Source organism: Semicossyphus pulcher, unplaced genomic scaffold (genome assembly GCF_022749685.1).
Source record: "Semicossyphus pulcher isolate SPU_LCO1_2020_fin unplaced genomic scaffold, fSemPul1.0.p SCAF_10, whole genome shotgun sequence".
Classification (NCBI taxonomy): domain Eukaryota; kingdom Metazoa; phylum Chordata; class Actinopteri; order Labriformes; family Labridae; genus Semicossyphus; species Semicossyphus pulcher.
In genome coordinates, this window is record NW_027211604.1 from 14,804,472 (window position 1) to 14,830,014 (window position 25,543).

Consider the following 25,543-nt stretch of genomic DNA (forward strand, 5'->3'; position numbering starts at 1 on the left):
ATGTCGCCTGAGCATAGGAAAATGGCGGCCGCCTTTGGAAAGTATTTCTTACACAGCCACTGGAGTATGTGTTGTTTATTTCACTACAACACGTCCTTAGTTGTTGAAATGAAATCCGTGGTGACGAACTAGTTGTTGTAGCGGCTAAACTAGCATGTTGCGAGACTGCATTCAGCTGTGCTCTGACAGCAAAGCTTTCTTTGCTGATTACTGTGATTTTAACATGAGTTTGTTCTTCACAAAGTATCATTCTGTATGGGAAGATGAGGTTCATCCCTGGGACACATGGACGGGGAGTTTACTGCGTCCTTTTAGATTTGAATGTCTCTGAGACGCAGGGCACATACCGAGCACCGTCTGTTGTGTGTTTATTGCGTTTGCATATTTAAAGATGCTGAGAGAACGTGAGAGAACAGCTTTTCAGTGATTTTGTTTGCTTGTACTTTCATGAGTTTTATTTGATATTGTTCTAAATTGAACTGCAGTGATCATTAGAGTGTAAAAGCAGCCAAAATAGTTAACCCACAAAAAAAAATTATCACTTTTTCAAGACTTCAGAAACTAATTGGAGTGTCATGTACTGAAAAAAAATCTGTTAATGTCATAAGTTGTTAAGATAAGTGCAATGAGTTAGTTGGACCTAAAAAAAAGTGTCTATTACTGAGTTGCTTGGACACAACAGACTCAGGGGATCAGACCTGGACCTTATTTGACATGAACAGGCCTGCTCCTCTTATTAGCCACTCCTGACACAGTGGCGGCCAGACAAAGCTTCATCACGGAGGAAACCACAGAGAAGAGTACAAAGACATTTATCTACATCAACCACTTCACTGTGGTTTAACAATGGAGTTATTCAACTCAGCTCTTGGGAAAAACATCTCTTTTGTGCGCCCTACATATTTCATAATTAGTGGTTTATCTGGCATCCCAAATATTAAGTACTACTATGTCTTTCTGTTTTTTGTGTATATTGTGTCAGTGCTGGGAAACACAGTTGTGATGGCCATAATTATCTTGGATCATAGTCTTCGAACTCCAAAATACATTGCAGTTTTTAATTTAGCGTTGGTGGACTTGTTGGGTAACTCTGCTCTGGTGCCAAAGCTCCTCGACATCTTCCTGTTCAACCATCCGTACATCCCCTACAACGACTGCTTGGCTTTCCTTTTTTTCTGCTACACCTGCCTTTCACTGCAGGCTCTCAATCTGGTTGCACTCTCCTACGACAGACTGATTGCTATCATCTACCCACTTCACTATCATGTTAGGATGACCCACAGGTTCATGCTGTCTTTGATTGCTTTTTTCTGGCTTTTTGTCATTCTAGTTGTTCTTATTGCAGCTTGCCTTCTAACAAGACTCTCCTTCTGTAAGTCTGTGGTGATTAAAAGCTATTTCTGTGACCATGGCCAGATGTACCGACTAGCCTGCAATGACAATACACCCAGCCTTGTCATTAGTGTATTCTTACCAATTCTTATTATATGGTTTCCTCTGCTATTCATCTTGTTCAGTTACCTATTCATTGGCTATACATTGTCTAAAATAGCCTCAGTACATGAGAGATTAAAGGCCTCAAAAACCTGCATAGCTCATATTTCATTAGTGGCAATCTATTTTCTCCCAGTGTTAGTCACATTTACCTTGATGGAAAAAATACATCCAAATGCCAGGATCATAAACCTGTCTTTAACATCCATCTTTCCGTCCATGTTAAACCCAATTATTTACGTCCTACAGACACAAGAAATCAAAGAATCTGTGAAAAGATTGTTAAAAATCAAAGTGCGATCCAAAATGACAATTAAGAAAGTAAACGTAATGTGAGTGTTGATGTTTTCAGCTTTATGTTTTTGGCTTTATTTGCATTACAGCCAAACTGAAGTTTAATGATATATTTCGCAGCGTTATGCCAAAATGTCTTCTAATAGATTACGAATAATAAATATGTACGTTTTTAAAAACAATTTCTGACAGCAAACGGTTTAAAAGGTGGTAAATCGACAATGAACTGACTCACAGTAATATGTAAATGCTTGATAAAAGGCGAAACGACTGTAAGGATTGTAGTCACACACAGTTTTCAACATGTATGTACCATAAAACTATGCCACTCTGTAGAAAGTTCTGGCACATTTGCCTCCTTGTTTGTATAAAACATAATGTCTGATTTGAAGTCAAAATCATGCATTTGAGTTATTTGTGATGGAGACGTAATATATTAAGAAAGCAGTCTTTGCTGAGGTTGTTCTATACAGAGTCGAGGCCTAAATCATGTTATCTGATGTGAAGTTGATGCAATTTAAAAACTTTACTGGTAAAATGTGTGTGTGCGTTTTTTTAATCAAACAGGTTGGTTTGATAAAAACAATTGATGTGCCTTGACAAGAGTGTAAGGACTACCTTGTGTTGTGATAAAAAATTATCAGTAAGATGTTAAAGTTTGTATTTCTATAATGAAATGATTAATGAAAAGCTGTGATGTTTATCTTTCTAGAAAAAGATTGAGCATTCGTTCTATCACATGTAAAGCAGTGTGTTCATTCACAGTCAAAGATGAGAGGCCTCTCGTGGTCCTCTTTGCTGTGTTTAACTATGGTTTGTACACTAAACATCACATTAAACTTCTCCAGCCTGATGAGCTGCTCTTTTTTCTCCATATGTTTTGAATTGATGAGGTTTTGTTGGATTAACACAGTAACATTGCATTGAGATTCAGGCCACAGGTTCTGTCTATAAAGTATGACACTGCAGCATGCTTTGTTTGGTAGCCTGCCAATCATGGAAGGAAATGTTTTTTATACCTGAACAACTCAATAAAAAACAATGCAGTTAAACCTGCATTTACGAATTGTTTTTGCCCTCGAGAGCAGTTGAATCAGATGAACACCTTTTAAGTTCACATGGTGAAATTGTTTGGAAATAGCAGCTTACTCCCCTTGCAGTCATGTAGCAACTTTATGATTCATATGTTGTCTGATTACTCGGCTAATGTCAGTCCCATATCGGCTCTTTTTAGGTTGGGGGGGGGTTTGTTAACCAAGTACTAGCCGTCTGTGTCTTTCTGCCTGACAGGTAGTGTAGGGTACGTTTTTAGGCCTCTTTAAGAAGATAAGTGGCTAAAGCTAAAAAAAACACTCTGCATGAGCAATATAAAGCCCTTTTCTCACTGGTCATAAAACCCGCTAACACCCGCTAAGACCCAGCTTTTGTGCTTAAAGGGAAAGGTTACAGTCTGCATTCAGACCCGGGTCAAATGACTCTGCAGTAGACCTGGGTAATTATCGCCTCGGCTGCAATCGGCAATGATGGGAACACAAAACCTGTGTCTAATCTCCGCCTCCTTTCCAGCGCGATGCTATGCTCCGCCGCTAACTTCTGCGACTCCTCGTCATCTCGGCTACAAATTCTGCCCGTCTCCGTCCAAGCACCGCTCCAACATCGTTCCAAATTTGTCGCCGCAGTTTGAGAAGACTGAATGAGTAATAGATACAATAAAGACCAAACCACCGTAACATCTTCACTGTTTACTGATCCTGTTTCGGGCGCGTTTGGGATGTCAGACGGTGACGCAGCAGAAAAGAGACCGAAAGGAGTGTACTCCACTGGCAATGGGAAAAGAGGCAATCGGCATCTATAAGCGGGTCTTCCCGGGTGGGAAAAACCTGCGTCATTGTGCTAAATTCGGTGGGAAAAGGGGTATGAGGGAACCAAAATAGTAAAGGTGTGACAACAAGCTGAGCAGCTGCATAAAACTAAGGAATTATCTGCTGAATAAGCTGAGGGGTTTTGGTGTTAAATCGCTGCAGACTCATCACTCTGAGATTTCCACACAGACATTAAGGTAAAAGGTTACTTACTTAAAAACTAAACTAATATTGATTTTTTTTTTTTAATTTTGAACAAAGCATTAAGTATGATGAAGTAAAAGTCTGTCCAATGATGAGTGGCTTACAAACTATAGACTCCGGGGAACAGACCATGACCTTATTTGACAGGAGGAGCAGAGGAAAACAGTTCAATCCTGGCAGAGCTCTGTCACAGGAAAGACAAAAGAGCTCGTTTCCATCTACAAACTGAAAGACAACAATGCCTAATGCATAAAGGAGGACACTTGTCTACATAAGTCACAGCGGTGTGGACGGTTTTACAATGGAGTTATTCAACTCAGCTCTTGGAAAAAACATCACTTTTGTGCATCCTGCTTATTTCATAATAAGTGGTTTATCTGGCATCCCAAATATCAAATATTACTATGTCTTTCTGTTTTTTGTTTATATTGTTTCGGTGCTGGGAAACACAGCTGTAATGGCAGTTATATACTTGGATCATAATCTTAGAGCTCCAAAATACATTGCTGTTTTTAATTTAGCGTTTGTGGACCTGTTTGGAAACTCTGCTCTGGTGCCAAAGCTTCTCGACATCTTCCTGTTCAACCATCCGTACATCCCCTACAACGACTGCTTGGCTTTCCTTTTTTTCTGCTACACCTGCCTTTCACTGCAGTCGTTCAATCTGGTTGCGCTCTCCTACGACAGATTGGTGGCAATCATCTTTCCATTGCACTATCAAGTAAAGGTGACCAACAGGTTCATGCTGTCTATGATTGCCTCTTTCTGGGCGTTTGTTGTAATCGCTGTAATCATTGCAGTTGGGCTGATTACAAGGCTGTCCTTCTGTAAATCTGTGGTTATTAACAGCTACTTCTGTGACCATGGCCAGATATATCGGCTTGCCTGCAATGACCATTTCCCCAATTATGTCCTCAGTTGTTTGTACCCTGTTCTTATTTTTTGGCTTCCGCTCGTTTTCATCTTATTAAGTTACTTTTACATCGGCTGTACTTTGTCTAAAGTGGCCTCAGTTCAGGAGGGAGTCAAGGCTTTTAAAACATGCATAGGTCATCTCTCATTGGTGGCAATCTATTTCATCCCACTGTTAGTCACATTTACCTTGATGGAAAAAATACATCCAAATGCCAGGATCATAAACCTGTCTCTGACATCCATCTTTCCCCCTATGTTGAACCCAATCATTTATGTTCTGCAGACAAAAGAAATCAAAGATTCTCTGAAAAGGTTAATCAAAATCAGAGGGAAGTCCAAAGTAGGAGCAAAAAAACTTGACAGACAATGTGTCATTGTAAAGTGTGACCATCGTGTTACTTGATAAATGATAATTACATTACACAACAAATCTATAAATCAAGTAGGTGTGTTTTTATATTTAAATTGAACAACCATTACTATTTTCCTGTGTGATAAAAGTACTGGATAATGAATTGTAAAACAAAGCAACTAAACTGCCTTCTATAAAATTCTCAAGAGTAATCGTAAGAGATGGAAAGAAATGATTAATAAAAGATCTGGGCTTGTATTTATTTAAATGTGCAATTGTCTCATTTGTTTTCTGTGCATTTTTTGTACATTGAAAACGTAGCTTACACTGAAATTGTTCTTATATAGTGAAACATTTGTCAGCAGATTAAAATGTTGATCAGAAATGCATGTGAAAAGCTTTGAAAGTGTCTTCAATGGATCCTTGAGCTTAGATTATTAGTCAACAAAGAAAAGGACTTGACTAACCTAGTACTTTTACTTGAGTAGAATATTTTAGGACTCTTTCCACCTCTGGGTTTTATTGCTATTTTGGGCCAAAATCCAAATATAGTAAGTCAAGTAAACAGATATATTATGATGTTGCTTGTGTTTATTAATACATTATTCACTATGTCTGTGGTTTTAGCAAGGTGATGTGGTAAAAATATTAGTTCACTTGGGTGAAGTTAGAACGTCACTGTTGAAATGTTTTTCCTTGTCATAACATTTAATGTCGTGGGGGCTGCTATTACAACCGTAACATGGATGTAGTTTGAGAAAGAACCTAATATGTTTGGGTGTTTCCTGCCATAAGATGCTAACCGGTTGTTTTAGACTACTACAAAACCAAATATTACCTGGATGTGCACGTAAAAGGAAATGAGCGCACGCGAGAGCTCTGATTGGCTGATTAGAAAGCGATGTGTTTATTCTAGTGAGATCGAATCTAGCTTGACAATAACTTGCAAATACTTTGCATCACTTTTTTCATAGGTGGCTGTGGTGTAGTGCACAATCATTTTCAAAGCAGTATACTGTACGTACTGTACCAGAAATATGCGAGTGAAGAATCTGGTTAGGGAGGCAAGGTAGTGATGCACTATTATTATCCAATAAATCTTTACACCAGTGAGTGGAGATAGGTTAGTGTTCATCCAGGTTCTAAATGCTGATTGTAAGAAGCTGATTCAGAGAGGAAAACTTTATGACAATTCTTACAGACAACAAAACAAATAGCATGTGTTTCCCCCTTTTACTGAATTCAGTACGGACTGAATGGCTGGACAAAGTGATGAAACCCTGTAGCAGAACTGTTTATGAGAGATGTAAAATAAACAGTTAAATTAAGATAAACAACTTGAGAAAAATTCATCAAATGAATTAAAATGTTTACTATTTCTCTATCTATTTGTCCTTTTTTAAAGCCCCAAATGGAAAGTACAGAAATAGTATATTTGAATCAAGCTGTATCTGTTTATAACATGACCCTATTCAGTGACCGAATGTGTGTTGCTTTAAGAGATAATAACACGAGGAGAGCATTGTTTCCCTTAATGCCACTCATCAGGACACCCTGAGAGTTCGTCACAGCTCTGTCATAGAAAGAGTGCGACGGAGTGGGATGAGAGCTTGTTTCTACCTACTTAAGAGGACGCAGGACTGGGACTGAACCACAGAAGGGGATAGATTAGAACTGGAACAACTGCGCTGTAAACGGTGAAAGATTAACAACAGGCCCTCAAATGGAGTTTTTCAACTCCGCTCTCGGGAAGAACATCACCTTTGTGCGTCCTGCATATTTCATAATAAATGGTATTGTTGGCATACCTAATGTCAAGTATTACTATGTCTTTCTCCTTTTCGTTTACATTGTTTCACTTCTGGGAAACACAGCTGTAATGACTGTAATAATTCTGGATCATAATCTGAGGACTCCAAAATACATTGCTGTTTTTAATTTAGCATTTGTGGATGTGTTTGCAAACTCTGCTCTGGTGCCAAAGTTTCTCGACATCTTCCTGTTTAACCATCCGTACATCCCCTACAACGACTGCTTGGCTTTCCTTTTTTTCTGCTTCATCTGCCTTGCAATGCAGGCTCTTAATCTGGTTGCACTCTCCTACGACAGACTGATGGCTATCCTCTTCCCTCTGCACTATCATGTTAAGGTGACTCACAGGTTCATGCTGTCTTTGATTGTTTTTTTATGGCTTTTTGCTATCACTGTGACACTCACTGCGGTTGGCCTTCTAACAAGGCTCTCCTTCTGTGCGTCTGTGGTTATCAAAAGCTATTTCTGTGACCATGGCCCCATTTACCGGCTTGGCTGTAATGACATTACCCCAAGTCATGTTATAGGAAGTGTGTTAGCAAATGTAGTACTTTGGTTTTCACTCGTATTTGTCTTGGCAACATACTGCGCTATTGCTTTTGCTTTGTCAAAGATTTCCACAGCTCAGGAAAGAGTGAAGGCCTTCAAAACCTGCACAGCTCACCTTTCATTAGTGGCAATCTATTTCCTCCCCCTTATATTTGTGTATCGCTTTGGAGGAACAGTTCATCCAAATATCCGAATTTTAAGCCTGTCTTTGACCACCATCATCCTTCCCATGTTGAACCCGATCATTTATGTTCTGCAGACAAAAGAAATCAGAAATTCTCTGAGAAAGTTGCTGAAAATCAGAGGCCAGTCCAAAATTTCAGCGAAAAAATAACATTCTTTAGGTAACATGTCTGGTGAAAATTATTGACAGACATTGAAAAGTAATCATCAGCAACACTATCTAAACAGAAAGAGTCCTTATTCTCCTTCTTTGTCACTCTCCTGTACGCACAATGTGGAATTATTGCTGAACAATTATGATTATAACAGTTTTCATTAAAAAGCTATACAATGATTAATCCAAGCTAAGAAGACTTGTCAAAGATGTAGTGCAACTACTGTATATAATGCTTAGAAAGAAAGTGAATTAAATGTACTCATACACTTATCATTAATATGAAGGTGTCATGATAAATGCATTTTAATATCATGCAAAAGGATGTGAGATTGCTGCCTTTAAGGAAACACTGTTGTATCACAGCAAAGCTTTGTGTTCTGTGTCTATTTAAGTTGTAATTGTAAAAGGGATTCTTAAACTTAGAAAGGAGCCATAATAGTGCTGATTGGACGTTAGCAGACCACCATTAACATAGTTTTAATGTAATGAGAAAAATATATGTAAAATATATCAGTGAAATTCAAAATCATATACAAATGCACGAATAAAAACAGTTATTTATTGTTACCAAAGAGTTTGTCATGTCTTTATTTTGCTGGAAAATCAGTGACAAAATGTATTCTCACATGTTACACAGCAGCAGCAGCAGATCCTGGTTCTTTTCCTGCGTAGTTTGATTGATTATGCATATCACTGTGAGGGTACTGCTATGTGATTTTCTGTAATGTTAATGTCGGTTATATTTCCTTCCTTCTTTACTTTCTTTTAGACGGGACAAACTTAAAAAAATCAAACAAATATTAAGCTGTTTAGTGTTTCTAAAATCTGGTTTAAAGAATTACAAGTATAACATTCGTGCTTTAATGTCTTTAAAGCTCCTTTGAGGAACAAAGTCGCACCTCTTCTCTCTTTGCTGATTTTGTCCTGTACGTGCTTAAGTGACATTTTTAACAAAACATCTCACCCTGCTTTCTTTAACAGTCACGTATATCACTCACTTTAAATGTTTGCCCTGGAAAATGTAAACAAAGGCAGCATGCAGTGAATCGCTTCTTCTGACACCTACCCCGGCGCCAGCAGTTTCAGCCATTAAAAATAACTATATAGACATAATCAATAATGTCGCTGATGGTCTGGTTTGCTTTTGTAGATCATATAGAGTAATCAGAATTTATTTCAGTCTGTTTCATAACCATCGGGAAAACTCCTCACAGGAGCTTTAACACAAGGCCTTTTGTTAGAGTCCCCTTTGTTTTACTGCATATTTCAAGACGTTTTTGCAGAATGCTACATTTTTTTAAATTTATCTATTTTCTTTTTTTTTTTTAACTTTTTATTTAGACATTTTAATCATTTAACATAAAATTTTACAAAACATTTCCTGACATATGACTTCATATAACAAAAATGAGTGACAGGCAGTGACAATAACAATGATAGGCAGAGGATCAATATATCCATAGATAGTGGCTAAATAAGATTTTCCAAAGAGGAATTTAGATAGGCCTCTCTTTCCAACAGTATTCCATCAAAACATCCCATCCGTCAAACACCCAGGTACCTTGAAATACAAGTCCATCTTTGCACAAAAGTGTCCATAGTCAGCTGCAGACTTGCCGTCATTCGCTCCATCATGTTTACATTTTTTAGTCTCTGGATCCATTGACATGTGGTTGGCGGTTTTACATCTCTCCAGTTCACTGTGATCATTTTCTTTGCTACTAATAAAAGGATCCTCAGTATATATCGCTTGTCTGCATTATATAGGTCTTTGGGTATGGCTCCTAACAAAAACAACATTGGTTCTAGAGTAACATCTATCTCCAAAATAGTATCAATTTCCTTTTTAACATTATCCCAAAATCCTTGTATTACTGGACAATCCCAGATAATGTGTGTGGTGTCTCTAATCTTTCTGCATTTTTGCGAACATAATGCCGCTTTGGGGTTTTTCACAAATGAAAGAGATGATAAAGGGAGTATTAAAAAATCTGATCTTCACCTTCCAGTCAAATTCTTTCCACAGTTGGGTACTAATTCCCTTATGACAGCCTGTCCATATGTCCATCCATGTAGAATCTTCAATTATAACATTCAATTCTAATTCCCATTTTTCCTTGATATAATTTGTGTTTTGTGAAGTGCTAGTTGTTAACCTTTTATATGTATTAGATACGTGTTTTTTCATTGGGAAATGCCTCTCTAGAACACTAATAAAGTACTCTTCTAATTCTTATCTATTTTCAAACAAATTATTTTACAACTTCATGACAACGGAACTTATGTTAATATGATAAGGCCAATTGGCCAGGAAGTTGGAGAAAGCCCTTTTTTTCTGATGGAAAGCAGTGGGATTACTGCTATCTAGCACGTGCAATGATACAGTTTTCCAGTAACATAAACACATACATATAATCACAAACAGAGATGGTAAAGCAGGCGAAAGCAGGAGTTTTGGAGTCCCATGCATTATCTGCTGACCATTAAACCCACTGTGAAGTGGAGTTTGGTTCACTGCAGGCTCTCTATAGACGAGCCTACTGAAGGTAGGAGAGTTACCGTTGCTTTGTTAAAGAAAAGGTATTAATGTGTTTTTAGTTGCCTCTGTTTACTTTCATTGATAACAGTACTTGATTACTCTAACAACAAGTATTTTGACCTCTCAACAAGGCTGGTCACCAATCGTTACAATGGCTACATGCTAAAATTATAAATAAAGTTTTTATTGATTGATTGACTTCAGACACTAATGTTTACATAAAATTCATGTTGGCTACACTGCAACGGTTAAAAAACATTAGCAATGAGCAGTGTACAAAGCATTTGTGTAGGCTGGCAGCTTCTCCTTTCTAGCCAGCACTACTGCTGCTTTCCATGGTGAAGAAACCAACGTTGATATTAAGGTAATTTTCACGAGTAAGTTGAAATGATTTACCTCTTCTCTAGAAATGTATTTGGTGTGTATTTTGATTTTATAGTTTGACTCATGTCCTATCTGTTTAGGCCAGCTAGATGACCTATACTGCAGCCAGTCAGCAGGGGGCGCTTGAAATGTTTTGGCTTCACGTTCAGTGAGCTGTTATGTCGTCCCTGTTTTTATACAGTCTGTGGTCTAACGCATTAATGTTGTATCATGTAATCTGTATTTAATTTGTTTTTTATTCAGATAGAACATTTAGAAACACATTTTTCACTTGTGAATAAAAAGTAAGTTACCTTAACCTTGACTTCTTATTGCCATGTCACTATAGTGATTCTACTCCAACAACAGATGTAATTAATAGCTAAATAGTTAACTGAGTTGATACTTGAGGAAAACAATGACATAAGCCTGAGTCCCTAACACATGATACATGTATGGGATATTGAGTGACACAGTTGCTTGTACATCTGCTGTCTCTCAGGGACAGAGGAAGCGTATAAATCTCAGGTCTGCCCCAGTGCGAACCACTTGAGTGAGCTGCTCACTTGATTCAGAGGTGAGTTTGATTGTTCAGCTTTTGTTAAGCGGTTAAACTTTGTCAGCGTTTATTACATAATGTTATGTATTTTCTTTTTTAACATCTAGGGAAATAGATATACGTAATGGGTCCAGAAGAAAAAGCTGCTGACATCAATGCCACATTTGTTCGCCCTGCAAAGTTCTATCTCAGCGGGTTTACCAACATCCCTCATGTTAAGTATTACTATGTGTTCCTGTGTTTTGTCTATATCATGACTGTTCTCGGGAATGGCCTCCTCCTCTCAGTTATTTACCTGGTCGAGGCCCTGCATACTCCTAAATACATGATTGTGTCTAACCTGGCTTTCGCAGATTTGTGTGGCAGCACTGCTCTCATCCCAAAGCTCTTAGACATGTTTTTGTTTAACAGGAGATACATTGTCTACGAGGCTTGCTTGAGTTACATGTTCTTTGTTTTATTCTTTGGAAGTATGCAGTCATGGACACTCGTCACAATGGCATATGACAGATTTATAGCAATTTGCTTCCCTCTAAGGTACCATAGTATTGTTACTAAACCATCTGTTGGTGTAATGCTGCTGTTTTCATGGTGTTGTTTACTGTGTATAATAGCATGTACTGTTAAGCTTATTGATCGCCTCTCATTCTGTAGCTCTTTGGTGGTTAGGACCTTTTTCTGTGATCATGCCCCTGTATATCGTCTGGCTTGTAATGACTCTTCTTTAAATAACATAATGGCATATGTTGCTTTCATTACAATCCTCTGTATTCCTCTTGTATTAATAGCATTTACATATGTTTTCATTTCAATAGCACTGAGCAGGATTGCATCAGGAGAGGAACGAATCAAAGCGTTGAAAACGTGTACTTCTCATCTGATCCTTGTGGCTATTTTCTTCCTGCCTATCGTTGGTACTAACATAGCATCAGTGGCCACCTACATTCATCCTAATGCCAGGATCATAAACTCTTCTTTGAGTCAGACTATACCAGCTCTGCTCAATCCGATTATATACTCTCTGAAGACAGAAGAAGTGCTGAACTCTATCAAGAAGCTTTGCAAAAGAAATAGAATCAGCCACAAGACCACAAAAAGGGTAAATTATTAGGGCGTTTTAACAGCATACTTTTTAAAAAATCACTTGGTTCTGCTAATATCTTATTTAGAAGTGCTATAATTTTATCTCAAGAATGTTCATTGTTATTCTCATTGCCATATAACGAGACTAGATAAAATGTTTGCCTACATAGTGGTTGCCTTTACTTGGATTATTTCATAAGGATCTCTTCCTCAGGAACTTTAAGTATGTTATGAATTGTTGTGACGGTACACTGCTTGTCGCGTGGGACAAAGTAGCTGCACATCATATTAATTTGTATGTGTTTTAGGATTTTAAATGATGTCATCGTGACCAGGTTGAAGGTCTCATACAGACATGTGGTTTATACACATTTGAATTACATCCTGGTTTTATATTCTCATTGATTTGTCTATTAATTGACCAGTTGAATTACAGAAAATGAATCAGCAACTGTTATTATAATCAATTCATAGTTCTTGCTATATTAGAGCAAAATGCCATGTAATATATTCTATTTTCCTGCTATATTTGGGTTTTAATGCTTTAATTCATCATATATGTTAATAAACTAAATGTCTTCCACTTTTGGCTCAATAAAACAAACAATGTCATGTTAAGGACTGTTTGATATTATTCAAGGATTTTTTCACAATTTCTGACATATTTTAGAAAAAAACTTTATTTTGTTGGTTGAAAATTCCCATATCAATCAATAATAAAACGAAGTGTAAGTAAGTTTGCAAAATATAACAGGGATGCTCCAAATCACCTTTTTCTAAAGGTACCTTAATATTCGTTTCATTAAGTGATGACAAATTTTGATTAAACCACGATAAATTATTGAATAAGCATTAGTATTTCAACTTTCTAATAATAAACAAATGGGACCAGCATGTAAGAGTATAAGTGTTGTACACACAAAATATTGAATTTAAACTTCTCTTTTGTCATCATATCATCTTTAAATCCTAACATGTGACAGCATCATCAGCTCTGTGAGGCTGTTTTTATGCAAAGTACATATGCTATGCTATATGCTAACATCAGCATGCCTCATGCTCAGAGTTACAATGCTAGCATGCTGAGCAAGTAAAATGTCGACTACACTCAGCATCAAAGTCTGCTAAGTAGCACTAACACTTATTCAGTAGCACTACTAAGACTGTGTGTAAATAACCCAATTCATATTTGAACCTTTAAAAAGAGATATCCCTGCTGAGCAGTATTTCTGATGCTTTTATTTTGTGTTTATTACCTGCTTTCAGTGTTTATTGTTTTACTTCCGGCTTAAATAGCAGAGCTCTTATTTTGAAGGCGATTCTCTGTTTTCAGTCAGCCTCTCTGGTCACAAACGTTAAATGAATGACGGCAAATTAAGAGCGTAAATTGATATTTTCTATGTTTAAGCAACCCCCCGAAGAGACACAAGGTTAGTTTGTATAACATGGAAATATGTGAATTGTGTCAAGGAGTTTGTGCGGAACTTTCATAACTATCGAACTTTTGTTTACAAGTTATCATTAACTTTAGCCGAGCGTAACGTGCGAGGTGTTTACATTACCGATCCGTGGTTGACTTTTGTAATTGTAATTTTTATACAGCTCTTACGTTGGTTGACTCTTGGCTAATGATGGAGTTTGTAATAAACAAGAAAGACCACCAGTAACGCTTCAAACCATCTGTCGGAGGGTAATGCTACACTGTGTAAAGCTGGAGTTGGTTGAAGTGTCATTTTGCAGGCAATTGTTCAATCATCTATCAAGCTAATATTTGTTCTGTGAAAAAACAAAAATGTGAACTTGCTTGGCTGGATGAAAAAGCAGGGGAACACCAAACTCGGTAGAATACATTTTTGTGGACCATTTATTTATTTATTTGGATCCCAATTAGCCTCAAGCTGAGTAGCAACTACTCGTCCTGGGTTCTTGTTACAATACCTGAGCGGGCAGCACAGTGAGCGAGCAGAATCACAGTCCACGGTTACAATTCAGCATGAAAACATGGACTTTGAACACCTTTGAACACAATTCACCACAACACCTACACAGAGGGACTCTTATAACTTTTTCATATCACAGCAATAATATTACAACAATAATTCTACAGTTATCAAATAGTTATCAACAATTGAGTATGACTTTAAGTGCATTATTGTCCCTTTAACAGGCGAATGGCGAGGAGGACCAGCCCAGCATCCCGCTGTGAAACCTGACTCATGTGAACTAAAACAAACACAAACCATCCATGATTACATGCAATGTAAAACACACTAGCTGTGTTCATTAACCCAGTGTATAAAGTGCAAATAATAATAATAATAGAAGATGAGTATAAGCAGTTCACAACTCGAGCTGGGTCAGACCAGTACTACACAGGACGCAGCTGTCTAGCTGACTGACACAGAATCAAGGTTCACAGTGTATGTTATACATTACAGAAAGAACTCCCTCTCACAGAGACAAAGCAAGGTGTTATTGTTATGACTTTAGCTGAGGCGCCTCACTATCTAGAGTTTACCCCTTGCCTTGGAGCTCTTCACCCCAGACAAGGCCACTAACTATATCTCTCTAAGAGAAAAGGAGCAATAGTAAATCATGCACAAGACCCTGGAGAGGAACAAACACTATGTCTAAAATAACCATATGCATGCGTCATTAAATTAACCTTAGCTGATTATACCATGATTATTGAGTCTATAACACTAAAGAAATGTAAACATTTGATTCAACAGGTTAACATAAAAACTTTCCATCACAGTCACCTCTCTGGCGGGGAAGGAACCGGAGCTGATGCGGGAGGTGGAGCGCTACCAGCTAGATATAGTTGGGCTCACGTCCACGCACAGCTCCGGCTCTGGAAGCAAACTCCTGGAGAGAGGATGGACTCTCTCCTTTTCCAAAGTTGCCCAGGGTGAGAAGCACCAGGCAGGTGTGGGGATACTCACAAGCCACTGGCTGTGTTGGCGTTTTCTCCGGTAGGGAAACTGAAAGGCTCTGACTGTCGTTTGTGCTTACGCACCAAACAACAGTTCAGAGTACACAGCCTTCTTGAAATCACTGGGCGGAGTCCTGGATAGGGGGTTCTGCCAGGGCACTCTATAGTTCTACTGGGGGACTTTAACGCTCACGTGGACAATGATAGAGAAACCTGGGAGAAGCAGGCTGCCGGACAGACGCGGTAAACCGAAAAGTGTAGTGAGGGTGAATTGGGAATGTCTGGTGAAGGCCCCTTAGCACAAGGTTTTCAACTCCTACCTCCAGAAGACTTTCTTGTGCATCCCGGGGGAGTTGGCCTCCATTGTGGAAGCCGCTGCTTGGAGTTGTGACCAGAATGCTGTCAGTGTCTGTTGTGGCAGCATCCTAAGAACCTGTTGGTGGACATTGGCCATTAAGGAAGCCGCCAGGCCTTTCTGATGTGAGGCAGAGTTCGATGATCTAGAGGAAACCAGAAATGAGTTTCCTCTGAAAAACAGTTGTTGGGCTCAGCCTTGAAGAGGGTAAAATGTTCAAACCTCTGGAGGGGGCTAGACGTAGAGCCGCCACTCCTGTGTGTCGAAAGGAACTAGTTTAATTGGTTCGGGCATCCTAATCAGCCTCCTTTGGAGGTTTTACTGGGATGTCCAGCTGAGAGGAAACCTGGCGGTAGACCCAGAGCGTGCTGGACAAGATGGTTTTGGTTTCATATATCGGGTCTTTGACCTGCGTCATACTAATTAAGAAATTAAGACCATTTCCCATGCCCTATACAGGTTCTAAGTTTCTTCCTTTTGGTAAAGATTTTCTCATCACAGCGAGTGTTGTTGGTGCTGTTGTCTGTAGGTTTTGCTAAGTAAAATGGTTTCAGATGCAGAAAACAACAGGCCGGTGAATGTGAGAATGGGATGCTGACTGATGTTGGAATGGATGTAATGATTTAACCCTAAAATTGAAAAATCTATTATCACCCATGATCTCCTCCCAGCACAGTGTTGACTTTTCAAAGTCTATGATAGGAATATACTCTGTACCTTTTAAACTGTGCCTCTTTAAGTCTCGTAAAATCATGTCTGTCAAACAGATTGACGTTTACAAGTAAGCCCATACCCTTGATCTGATTACAGGCATGTATACTTGCATTGATATAAACCAGAATAAACACCAGTGTATCCTCACTTAAAGGATTTCAGCATGTCGAGTGACTTATTGATTTCTGTCCTTCTGAAACTGTATAACTAGCAAGTGTCTTTTATATTGCTCTGAAGCCTAGCAATGTAATTGCATCCTGTTTGTACATTTGAATCATTGATGTGCCACAAACAGATTACTCAGTATCATAGAGAGATACTGGATAATGTCTAGTGAACACAGTCAGTTGCACATTAGTGATAGAAACTATGTAAGTAGTTGACTACTACTGCACAACTTCTACACAGTGGAGTTTACCGATCCATGTAATGACCACGTGATACAGTCAGCCTCATTTCTTCTGTCCCAAATGGGTAAAGTATAAATGTCAGGTCTCTCACAACACAACTGATTTTAGCGAAGTGCACTCCTGTTGTTGTCTGACGTGTGCTTGGGTACATCAATTTATTTTAAATGAGCTGTAATGGGTCCAGAAGAAAAAGCTGCTGACATCAATGCCACATTTGTTCGCCCTGCAAAGTTCTATCTCAGCGGGTTTACCAACATCCCTCATGTTAAGTATTACTATGTGTTCCTGTGTTTTGTCTATATCATGACTGTTCTCGGGAATGGCCTCCTCCTCTCAGTTATTTACCTGGTCGAGGCCCTGCATACTCCTAAATACATGATTGTGTTTAACCTGGCTTTCGCAGATTTGTGTGGCAGCACTACTCTCATCCCAAAGCTCTTAGACACGTTTTTGTTTAACAGGAGATACATTGTCTACGAGGCTTGCTTGAGTTACATGTTCTTTGTTTTATTCTTTGGAAGTATGCAGTCATGGACACTCGTCACAATGGCATATGACAGATTTATAGCAATTTGCTTCCCTCTAAGGTACCATAGTATTGTTACTAAACCATCTGTTGGTGTAATGCTGCTGTTTTCATGGTGTTGTTTACTGTGTATAATAGCATGTATGGTTAAGCTTATTGATCGCCTCTCATTCTGTAGCTCTTTGGTGGTTAGGTCCTTTTACTGTGACCATGCCCCTGTGTTCGGTCTGGCTTGTAATGACATTTCTTCAAATTACACAATAGCATATGTTGCTTTCATTACAATCCTCTGTATTCCTCTTGTATTAATAGCATTTACATATGTTTTCATTTCAATAGCACTGAGCAGGATTGCATCAGGAGAGGAACGAATCAAAGCGTTGAAAACGTGTACTTCTCATCTGATCCTTGTGGCTATTTTCTTCCTGCCTATCGTTGGTACTAACATAGCATCATTGGCCACCTACATTCATCCTAATGCCAGGATCATAAACTCTTCTTTGAGTCAGACTATACCAGCTCTGCTCAATCCGATTATATACTCTCTGAAGACAGAAGAATTGCTGAACTCTATCAAGAAGCTTTGCAAAAGAAATAGAATCAGCAACAAGACCACAAAAAGGGTAAATTATTAGGGCGTTTTAACAGCATACTTTTTAAAAAATCACTTTGTTCTACTAATATCTTATTTAGAAGTGCTATAATTTTATCTCAAGAATGTTCATTGTTATTCTCATTGCCATATAACGAGACTAGATAAAATGTTTGCCTACATAGTGGTTGCCTTTACTTGGATTATTTCATAAGGATCTCTTCCTCAGGAACTTTAAGTATGTTATGAATTGTTGTGACGGTACACTGCTTGTCGCGTGGGACAAAGTAGCTGCACATCATATTAATTTGTATGTGTTTTAGGATTTTAAATGATGTCATCGTGACCAGGTTGAAGGTCTCATACAGACATGTGGTTTATACACATTTGAATTACATCCTGGTTTTATATTCTCATTGATTTGTCTATTAATTGACCAGTTGAATTACAGAAAATGAATCAGCAACTGTTATTATAATCAATTCATAGTTCTTGCTATATTAGAGGAAAATGCCATGTAATATATTCTATTTTCCTGCTATATTTGGGTTTTAATGCTTTGATTCGTCATATATGTTAATACACTAAATGTCTTCCACTTTTGGCTGAATATAACAAACAATGTCATGTTAAGGACTGTTTGATATTATTCAAGGAATTTTTCACAATTTCTGACATATTTTAGAAAAAAAACTTTATTTTGTTGGTTGAAAATTCCCATATAAATCAATAATAAAACTAAGTGTAAGTAAAGTTAGCAAAATACAACAGGGATGCTCCAAATCACCTTTTTGTAAAGGTACCTTAATATTCGTTTCATTAAGTGATGACAAATTTTGATTAAACCACGATAAATTATTGAATAAGCATTAGTATTTCAACTTTCTAATAATAAACAAATGGGACCAGCATGTAAGAGTATAAGTGTTGTACACACAAAATATTGAATTTAAACTTCTCTTTTGTCATCATATCATCTTTAAATCCTAACATGTGACAGCATCATCAGCTCTGTGAGGCTGTTTTTATGCAAAGTACATATGCTATGCTATATGCTAACATCAGCATGCCTCATGCTCAGAGTTACAATGCTAGCATGCTGAGCAAGTAAAATGTCGACTACACTCAGCATCAAAGTCTGCTAAATAGCACTAACACTTATTCAGTGGCACTACTAAGACTGTGTGTAAATAACCCAATTCATATTTGAACCTTTAAAAAGAGATAGCCCTGCTGAGCAGTATTTCTGATGCTTTTATTTTGTGTTTATTACCTGCTTTCAGTGTTTATTGTTTTACTTCCGGCTTAAATAGCAGAGCTCTTATTTTGAAGGAGATTCTCTGTTTTCAGTCAGCCTCTCTGGTCACAAACGTTAAATGAATGACGGCAAATTAAGACGGCAAAATAAGAGCGTAAATTGATATTTTCTATGTTTAAGCAACCCCCCGAAGAGGCACAAGGTTAGTTTGTATAACATGGAAATATGTGAATTGTGTCAAGGAGTTTGTGTGGAACTTTCAAAACTATCAAACTTTTGTTTACAAGTTATCATTAGCTTTAGCCTAGTGTAACGTGCGAGGTGTTTACATTACCGAGCCGTGGTTGACTTTTGTATTTTAAATGTTTGTACATCTCTTACGTTGGTTGACTCTTGGCTAATGATGGAGTTTGTAATAAACAAGAAAGACCACCAGTAAGGCTTCAAACCATCTGTCGGAGGGTAATGCCAAACTGTGTAAAGCTGAAGTTGGTTGAAGTGTCATTTTGCAGGCAATTGTTCAAAAAAACTTTGAAAACAAATTTTGAGAAGAATAAGATTTAGAATAATTTTTGGGGAACTGAAATATCTGTACCAGATTGAATTGCTAATATTTATATTAATAATTAATATCAAGCTAATATTTGTTCTGTGAAAAAACTAAAATGTGAACTTGCTTGGCTGGATGAAAAAGCAGGGGAACACCTACACAGAGGGACTCTTATAACTTTTTCATATCACAGCAATAATATTACAACAATAATTCTACAGTTATCAAATAGTTATCAACAATTGAGTATGACTTTAAGCGCAGTATTGTCCCTTTAACAGGCGAATGGCGAGGAGGACTAGCCCAGCATCCCGCTGTGAAACCTGACTCATGTGAACTAAAACAAACACAAACCATCCATGATTACTTGCAATGTAAAACACACTAGCTGTGTTCATTAACCCAGTGTATAAAGTGCAAATAATAATAATAATAGAAGATGAGTATAAGCAGTTCACAACTCGAGCTGGGTCAGACCAGGGGTCCGTTTCACAAAGCAGGTTCAACAAACTCTGAGTCTAACCCTGAACTCTGAGTTGATCGACTCTGAGATAGGAAACTCTGAGTTTTCGGTTCCAGAACAGCTGATCAGAGTTAGTTCAATCAACTCTGAGTAGGTTCAGCCAGAGTTAAGTGCGTGCACGCTGACTATAAAAAGCCAGCATTAATGGAGCCCCGATACCACGATTCACCATGGCAACAGTACACAAAAAGAGGTCCTCCTACGTCACACCAGTGGAGCTGGAAATCCTCATGCGGACGTTCAGCGAATACGAGCATGTTTTTAGAAAAATAAAGTAACACGGCTGCAGCTGCAAAAGAGAGAGAAGCGGCGTGGGAAGAAACTGCTAAAATTAATATTAATTTAGGAGCAATCCAGTGGGAGAAAAAAATGTACATGGAAGCACTTCAATCATATTTTAAATATTAAACTAATGAAATATCTTTCAGTGGCTGTTTTAATGTGCATTAGCTTTCCCCCTAACATGATGCTGACTTCACATACATTATAATTCATGTTGATTAAACTGAATGTGTTAGTTTAAAAAAAAAAAAATCCAATAATTTACGGTGTCTTATTTGAGCGCTCTCGGCAGTGGTGGTGGAAAATCTAAAAATGATGACTTTGACACAGATTTGTCTTTTGATTTTTTTTTATCATAATTATAAAAGACTTTTGCAAAGGGGTCAGAGCACCACAGAGATGCAACGTTTTTTCTTTTAATTCGGTAACCGCTCAAACACACGCGTGAGACGGGCTGAATGAATGAGGAAGTCGAATGAGGGTTTTATATTGTAGAGGGAGGAGACAGAGCGAAACTCGGAGTTTCCTGAAGAAAACCTGCTCGCGACCAGGTTAGGTTCACCGACTCAGTTACCATAGTAACCAACTCAGAGTTAAAGTTACCTCTCTTTCTGAAACAGCAAAGCCAAGGTTTCCCTCATTTCAGAATTAACAAACTCAGGGTTTTCACTAAACCCGCTTTCTGAAACGGACCCCAGTACTACACAGAACGCAGCTGTCTAGCTGACTGACGCAGAATCAAGGTTCACAGTGTATGTTATACATTACAGAAAGAACTCCCTTGCACAGAGACAAAGCAAGGTGTTATTGTTATGACTTTAGCTGAGGCGCCTCACTATCTAGAGTTTACCCCTTGCCTTGGAGCTCTTCACCCCAGACAAGGCCACTAACTATATCTCTCTAAGAGAGAAGGAGCAATAGTAAATCATGCACAAGACCCTGGAGAGGAACAAACACTATGTCTAAAATAACCATATGCATGCATCATTAAATTAACCTTAGCTGATTATACCATGATTATTGAGTCTATAACACTAAAGAAATGTAAACATTTGATTCAACAGGTTAACATAAAAACTTTCCATCACAGTCACCTCTCTGGCGGGGAAGGAACCGGAGCTGATATGGGAGGTGGAGCGCTACCAGCTAGACATAGTTGGGCTCACGTCCACGCACAGCTCCGGCTCTGGAAGCAAACTCCTGGAGAGAGGATGGACTCTCTCCTTTTCCAAAGTTGCCCAGGGTGAGAAGCACCAGGCAGGTGTGGGGATACTCACAAGCCACTGGCTGCGTTGGAGTTTTCTCCGGTAGGGAAACTGAAAGGCTCTGACTGTCGTTTGTGCTTACGCACCAAACAACAGTTCAGAGTACACAGCCTTCTTGAAATCACTGGGCGGAGTCCTGGATAGGGGGTTCTGCCAGGGCACTCTATAGTTCTACTGGGGGACTTTAACGCTCACGTGGACAATGATAGAGAAACCTGGAGGGGGGTGTCTGGGAGAAGCAGGCTGCCGGACAGACGCGGTAAACCGAAAAGTGTAGTGAGGGTGAATTGGGAATGTCTGGTGAAGGCCCCTTAGCACAAGGTTTTCAACTCCTACCTCCAGAAGACTTTCTTGTGCATCCCGGGGGAGTTGGCCTCCATTGTGGAAGCCGCTGCTTGGAGTTGTGACCAGAATGCTGTCAGTGTCTGTTGTGGCAGCATCCTAAGAACCTGTTGGTGGACATTGGCCATTAAGGAAGCCGCCAGGCCTTTCTGATGTGAGGCAGAGTTCGATGATCCAGAGGAAACCTTACCTATATTCTTGCCAGTGGTCCCCGAGGTAGTTAAGAATCTCCTCAGTGGCAGTTAGCCAAGTGGAGATGAGACTGCCCTGCTATGCTGAAGGTTCTGGATATTGCTGAGCACTATTGCATGTGAAATTCCAGACTGGGGTGGTGGCTCGGGTTTAGAGGGTTTGCTCCAACTATCAGGGTATCCCACTACTACAGGAAGAGTTTATTCTAGGGTGCTGGAAAGGAGGCCCCAGCTGATTGTCAACCTTCGCATCCAGGAGGAACAATGCAGATTCTGTCCTGGCCTTGAAACGTTGGACCAACTCTTTACCCTTGCAGAATTGCTCAGGGGCTAATGGGAGTATGCTAATCCAGTCCTGAGTTTTGTAGCTTGGAGAATGCCAAAGATCATGTCCACCAGGGAGTCCTACGTGGGCGACTGCTAGAATATGGAGTACTGGGGCTGTCAAGGATAAAATCACGGCTACAAGCGTCAGAAATGAGTTTCCTCTGAAAAACAGTTGTTGGGCTCAGCCTTGAAGAGGGTAAAATGTTCAAACCTCTGGAGGGGGCTAGACGTAGAGCTGCCACTCCTGTGCGTCGAAAGGAACTAGTTTAATTGGTTCGGGCATCCTAATCAGCCTCCTTTGGAGGTTTTACTGGGATGTCCAGCTGAGAGGAAACCTGGCGGTAGACCCAGAGCGTGCTGGACAAGATGGTTTTGGTTTCATATATCGGGTCTTTGACCTGCGTCATACTAATTAAGAAATTAAGACCATTTCCCATGCCCTATACAGGTTCTAAGTTTCTTCCTTTTGGTAAAGATTTTCTCATCACAGCGAGTGTTGTTGGTGCTGTTGTCTGTAGGTTTTGCTAAGTAAAATGGTTTCAGATGCAGAAAACAACAGGCTGGTGAATGTGAGAATGGGATGCTGACTGATGTTGGAATGGATGTAATGATTTAACCCTAAAATTGAAAAATCTATTATCACCCATGATCTCCTCCCAGCACAGTGTTGACTTTTCAAAGTCTATGATAGGAATATACTCTGTACCTTTTAAACTGTGCCTCTTTAAGTCTCATAAAATCATGTCTGTCAAACAGATTGACGTTTACAAGTAAGCCCATACCCTTGATCTGATTACAGGCATGTATACTTGCATTGATATAAACCAGAATAAACACCAGTGTATCCTCACTTAAAGGATTTCAGCATGTCGAGTGACTTATTGATTTCTGTCCTTCTGAAACTGTATAACTAGCAAGTGTCTTTTATATTGCTCTGAAGCCTAGCAATGTAATTGCATCCTGTTTGTACATTTGAATCATTGATGTGCCACAAACAGATTACTCAGTATCATAGAGAGATACTGGATAATGTCTAGTGAACACAGTCAGTTGCACATTAGTGATAGAAACTATGTAAGTAGTTGACTACTACTGCACAACTTCTACACAGTGGAGTTTACCGATCCAACTAATGACCACGTGATACAGTCAGCCTCATTTCTTCTGTCCCAAATGGGTAAAGTATAAATGTCAGGTCTCTCACAACACAACGCATTTTAGCGAGGTGCACTCCTGTTGTTGTCTGACGTGTGCTTGGGTACATCAATTTATTTTAAATGAGCTGTAATGGGTCCAGAAGAAAAAGCTGCTGACATCAACGCCACATTTGTTCGCCCTGCAAAGTTCTATCTCAGCGGGTTTACCAACATCCCTCATGTTAAGTATTACTATGTGTTCCTGTGTTTTGTCTATATCATGACTGTTCTCGGGAATGGCCTCCTCCTCTCAGTTATTTACCTGGTCGAGGCCCTGCATACTCCTAAATACATGATTGTGTCTAACCTGGCTTTCGCAGATTTGTGTGGCAGCACTACTCTCATCCCAAAGCTCTTAGACACGTTCTTGTTTAACAGCAGATACATTGTCTACGAGGCTTGCTTGAGTTACATGTTCTTTGTTTTATTCTTTGGAAGTATGCAGTCATGGACACTCGTCACAATGGCATATGACAGATTTATAGCAATTTGCTTCCCTTTAAGGTACCATAGTATTGTTACTAAACCATCTGTTGGTGTAATGCTGCTGTTTTCATGGTGTTGTTTACTGTGTATAATAGCATGTATGGTTAAGCTTATTGATCGCCTCTCATTCTGTAGATCTTTGGTGGTTAGGTCCTTTTACTGTGACCATGCCCCTGTGTTCGGTCTGGCTTGTAATGACATTTCTTCAAATAGCATAATGGCATATGTTGCTTTCATTACAATCCTCTGTATTCCTCTTGTATTAATAGCATTTACATATGTTTTCATTTCAATAGCACTGAGCAGGATTGCATCAGGAGAGGAACGAATCAAAGCGTTGAAAACGTGTACTTCTCATCTGATCCTTGTGGCTATTTCGTTCCTGCCTATCGTTGGTACCAACATAGCATCATTGGCCACCTACATTCATCCTAATGCCAGGATCATAAACTCTTCTTTGAGTCACACTATACCAGCTCTGCTCAATCCGATTATATACTCTCTGAAGACAGAAGAAGTGCTGAACTCTATCAAGAAGCTTTGCAAGAGAAATAGAATCAGCAACACTGCCATAAAACGATGAACTCCTTCTCACTGCCATAATGACACAGGGTCATAACAGCATTTTATTTCTTTTTACTGATACTCTCTCTCTTATAAGTGTTATAATTGTAGTTCAACAAAGGTTTTCTATCATGTACTTTGCTATGTAACCAAATCAGATAAAATAGTTGAGCCATATTTTACTAGTGGTTGCCTTTAAAATTGTATAACGATCCTTTTGCAAAATCACATTTAAATTAAATGATAATAAAAATATAATTTAGGACAAAGCTGAAGCATCATTTGTTTTTAGGATTAAAAAATTGTACATGTCATTGTGTGGGACTAGGTCAAAGATCTCGTACAGACATTGGTTTATACATGCATATACTTACTTTGTTTGTCCATTAGTATACCAGTCAAATGACAGAAAATTAATCAGCAACTATTATGATAATCAATTCAGAGCTATAGCTATATTCAAGGAAAATGTTATATTTTTTTTTCATTCCTTATTTGTGTTTAATGCTTTTCTTGGTCATTTATTATAACCTAAATGTGTTTGACTTTTGGCTGAATAAAGCAAACCATGTCAATGCATATCCAAGGGCTGTGTAATATAGTAACAGGAATTCTTCACAATTTCTGGCATTTTACACATCAAACTTTTATTGTATTAGTT

The 25,543-nt window shown here is 38.7% G+C and overlaps 6 protein-coding genes across 6 annotated transcripts; all 6 read left to right on the forward strand.

Annotated features, from left to right (window-relative positions):
- Positions 1 to 846: 846 nt before the first annotated feature.
- On the forward strand, positions 847 to 1,830 carry LOC138600717 (olfactory receptor 1E16-like). The gene has a single exon (XM_069672195.1). The coding sequence runs from the start codon at positions 847 to 849 to the stop codon at positions 1,828 to 1,830; it is 984 nt and encodes a 327-aa protein (XP_069528296.1).
- A 2,325-nt stretch (positions 1,831 to 4,155) lies between these two features.
- Positions 4,156 to 5,609, forward strand: LOC138600726 (olfactory receptor 1E16-like). The gene is made up of 2 exons (XM_069672207.1): positions 4,156 to 5,081; positions 5,555 to 5,609. Exons 1-2 carry the CDS (start codon positions 4,156 to 4,158, stop codon positions 5,607 to 5,609), a joined length of 981 nt encoding a protein of 326 aa, XP_069528308.1.
- Positions 5,610 to 6,844: 1,235 nt separating this feature from the next.
- On the forward strand, positions 6,845 to 7,816 carry LOC138602547 (olfactory receptor 6C4-like). The gene has a single exon (XM_069674042.1). The coding sequence runs from the start codon at positions 6,845 to 6,847 to the stop codon at positions 7,814 to 7,816; it is 972 nt and encodes a 323-aa protein (XP_069530143.1).
- Positions 7,817 to 11,380: 3,564 nt separating this feature from the next.
- On the forward strand, positions 11,381 to 14,572 carry LOC138600730 (olfactory receptor 1-like). The gene is made up of 2 exons (XM_069672222.1): positions 11,381 to 12,382; positions 14,534 to 14,572. The coding sequence occupies exons 1-2, from the start codon at positions 11,408 to 11,410 to the stop codon at positions 14,570 to 14,572; spliced, it is 1,014 nt and encodes a 337-aa protein (XP_069528323.1). The 5' UTR covers positions 11,381 to 11,407.
- Positions 14,573 to 16,954: 2,382 nt separating this feature from the next.
- LOC138600759 (olfactory receptor 1-like) lies at positions 16,955 to 17,941 on the forward strand. Its single transcript, XM_069672257.1, has one exon. It carries the CDS (start codon positions 16,955 to 16,957, stop codon positions 17,939 to 17,941), a length of 987 nt encoding a protein of 328 aa, XP_069528358.1.
- A 5,982-nt stretch (positions 17,942 to 23,923) lies between these two features.
- Positions 23,924 to 24,901, forward strand: LOC138598053 (olfactory receptor 1-like). The gene has a single exon (XM_069669728.1). It carries the CDS (start codon positions 23,924 to 23,926, stop codon positions 24,899 to 24,901), a length of 978 nt encoding a protein of 325 aa, XP_069525829.1.
- The last annotated feature ends 642 nt before the right edge of the window (positions 24,902 to 25,543 follow it).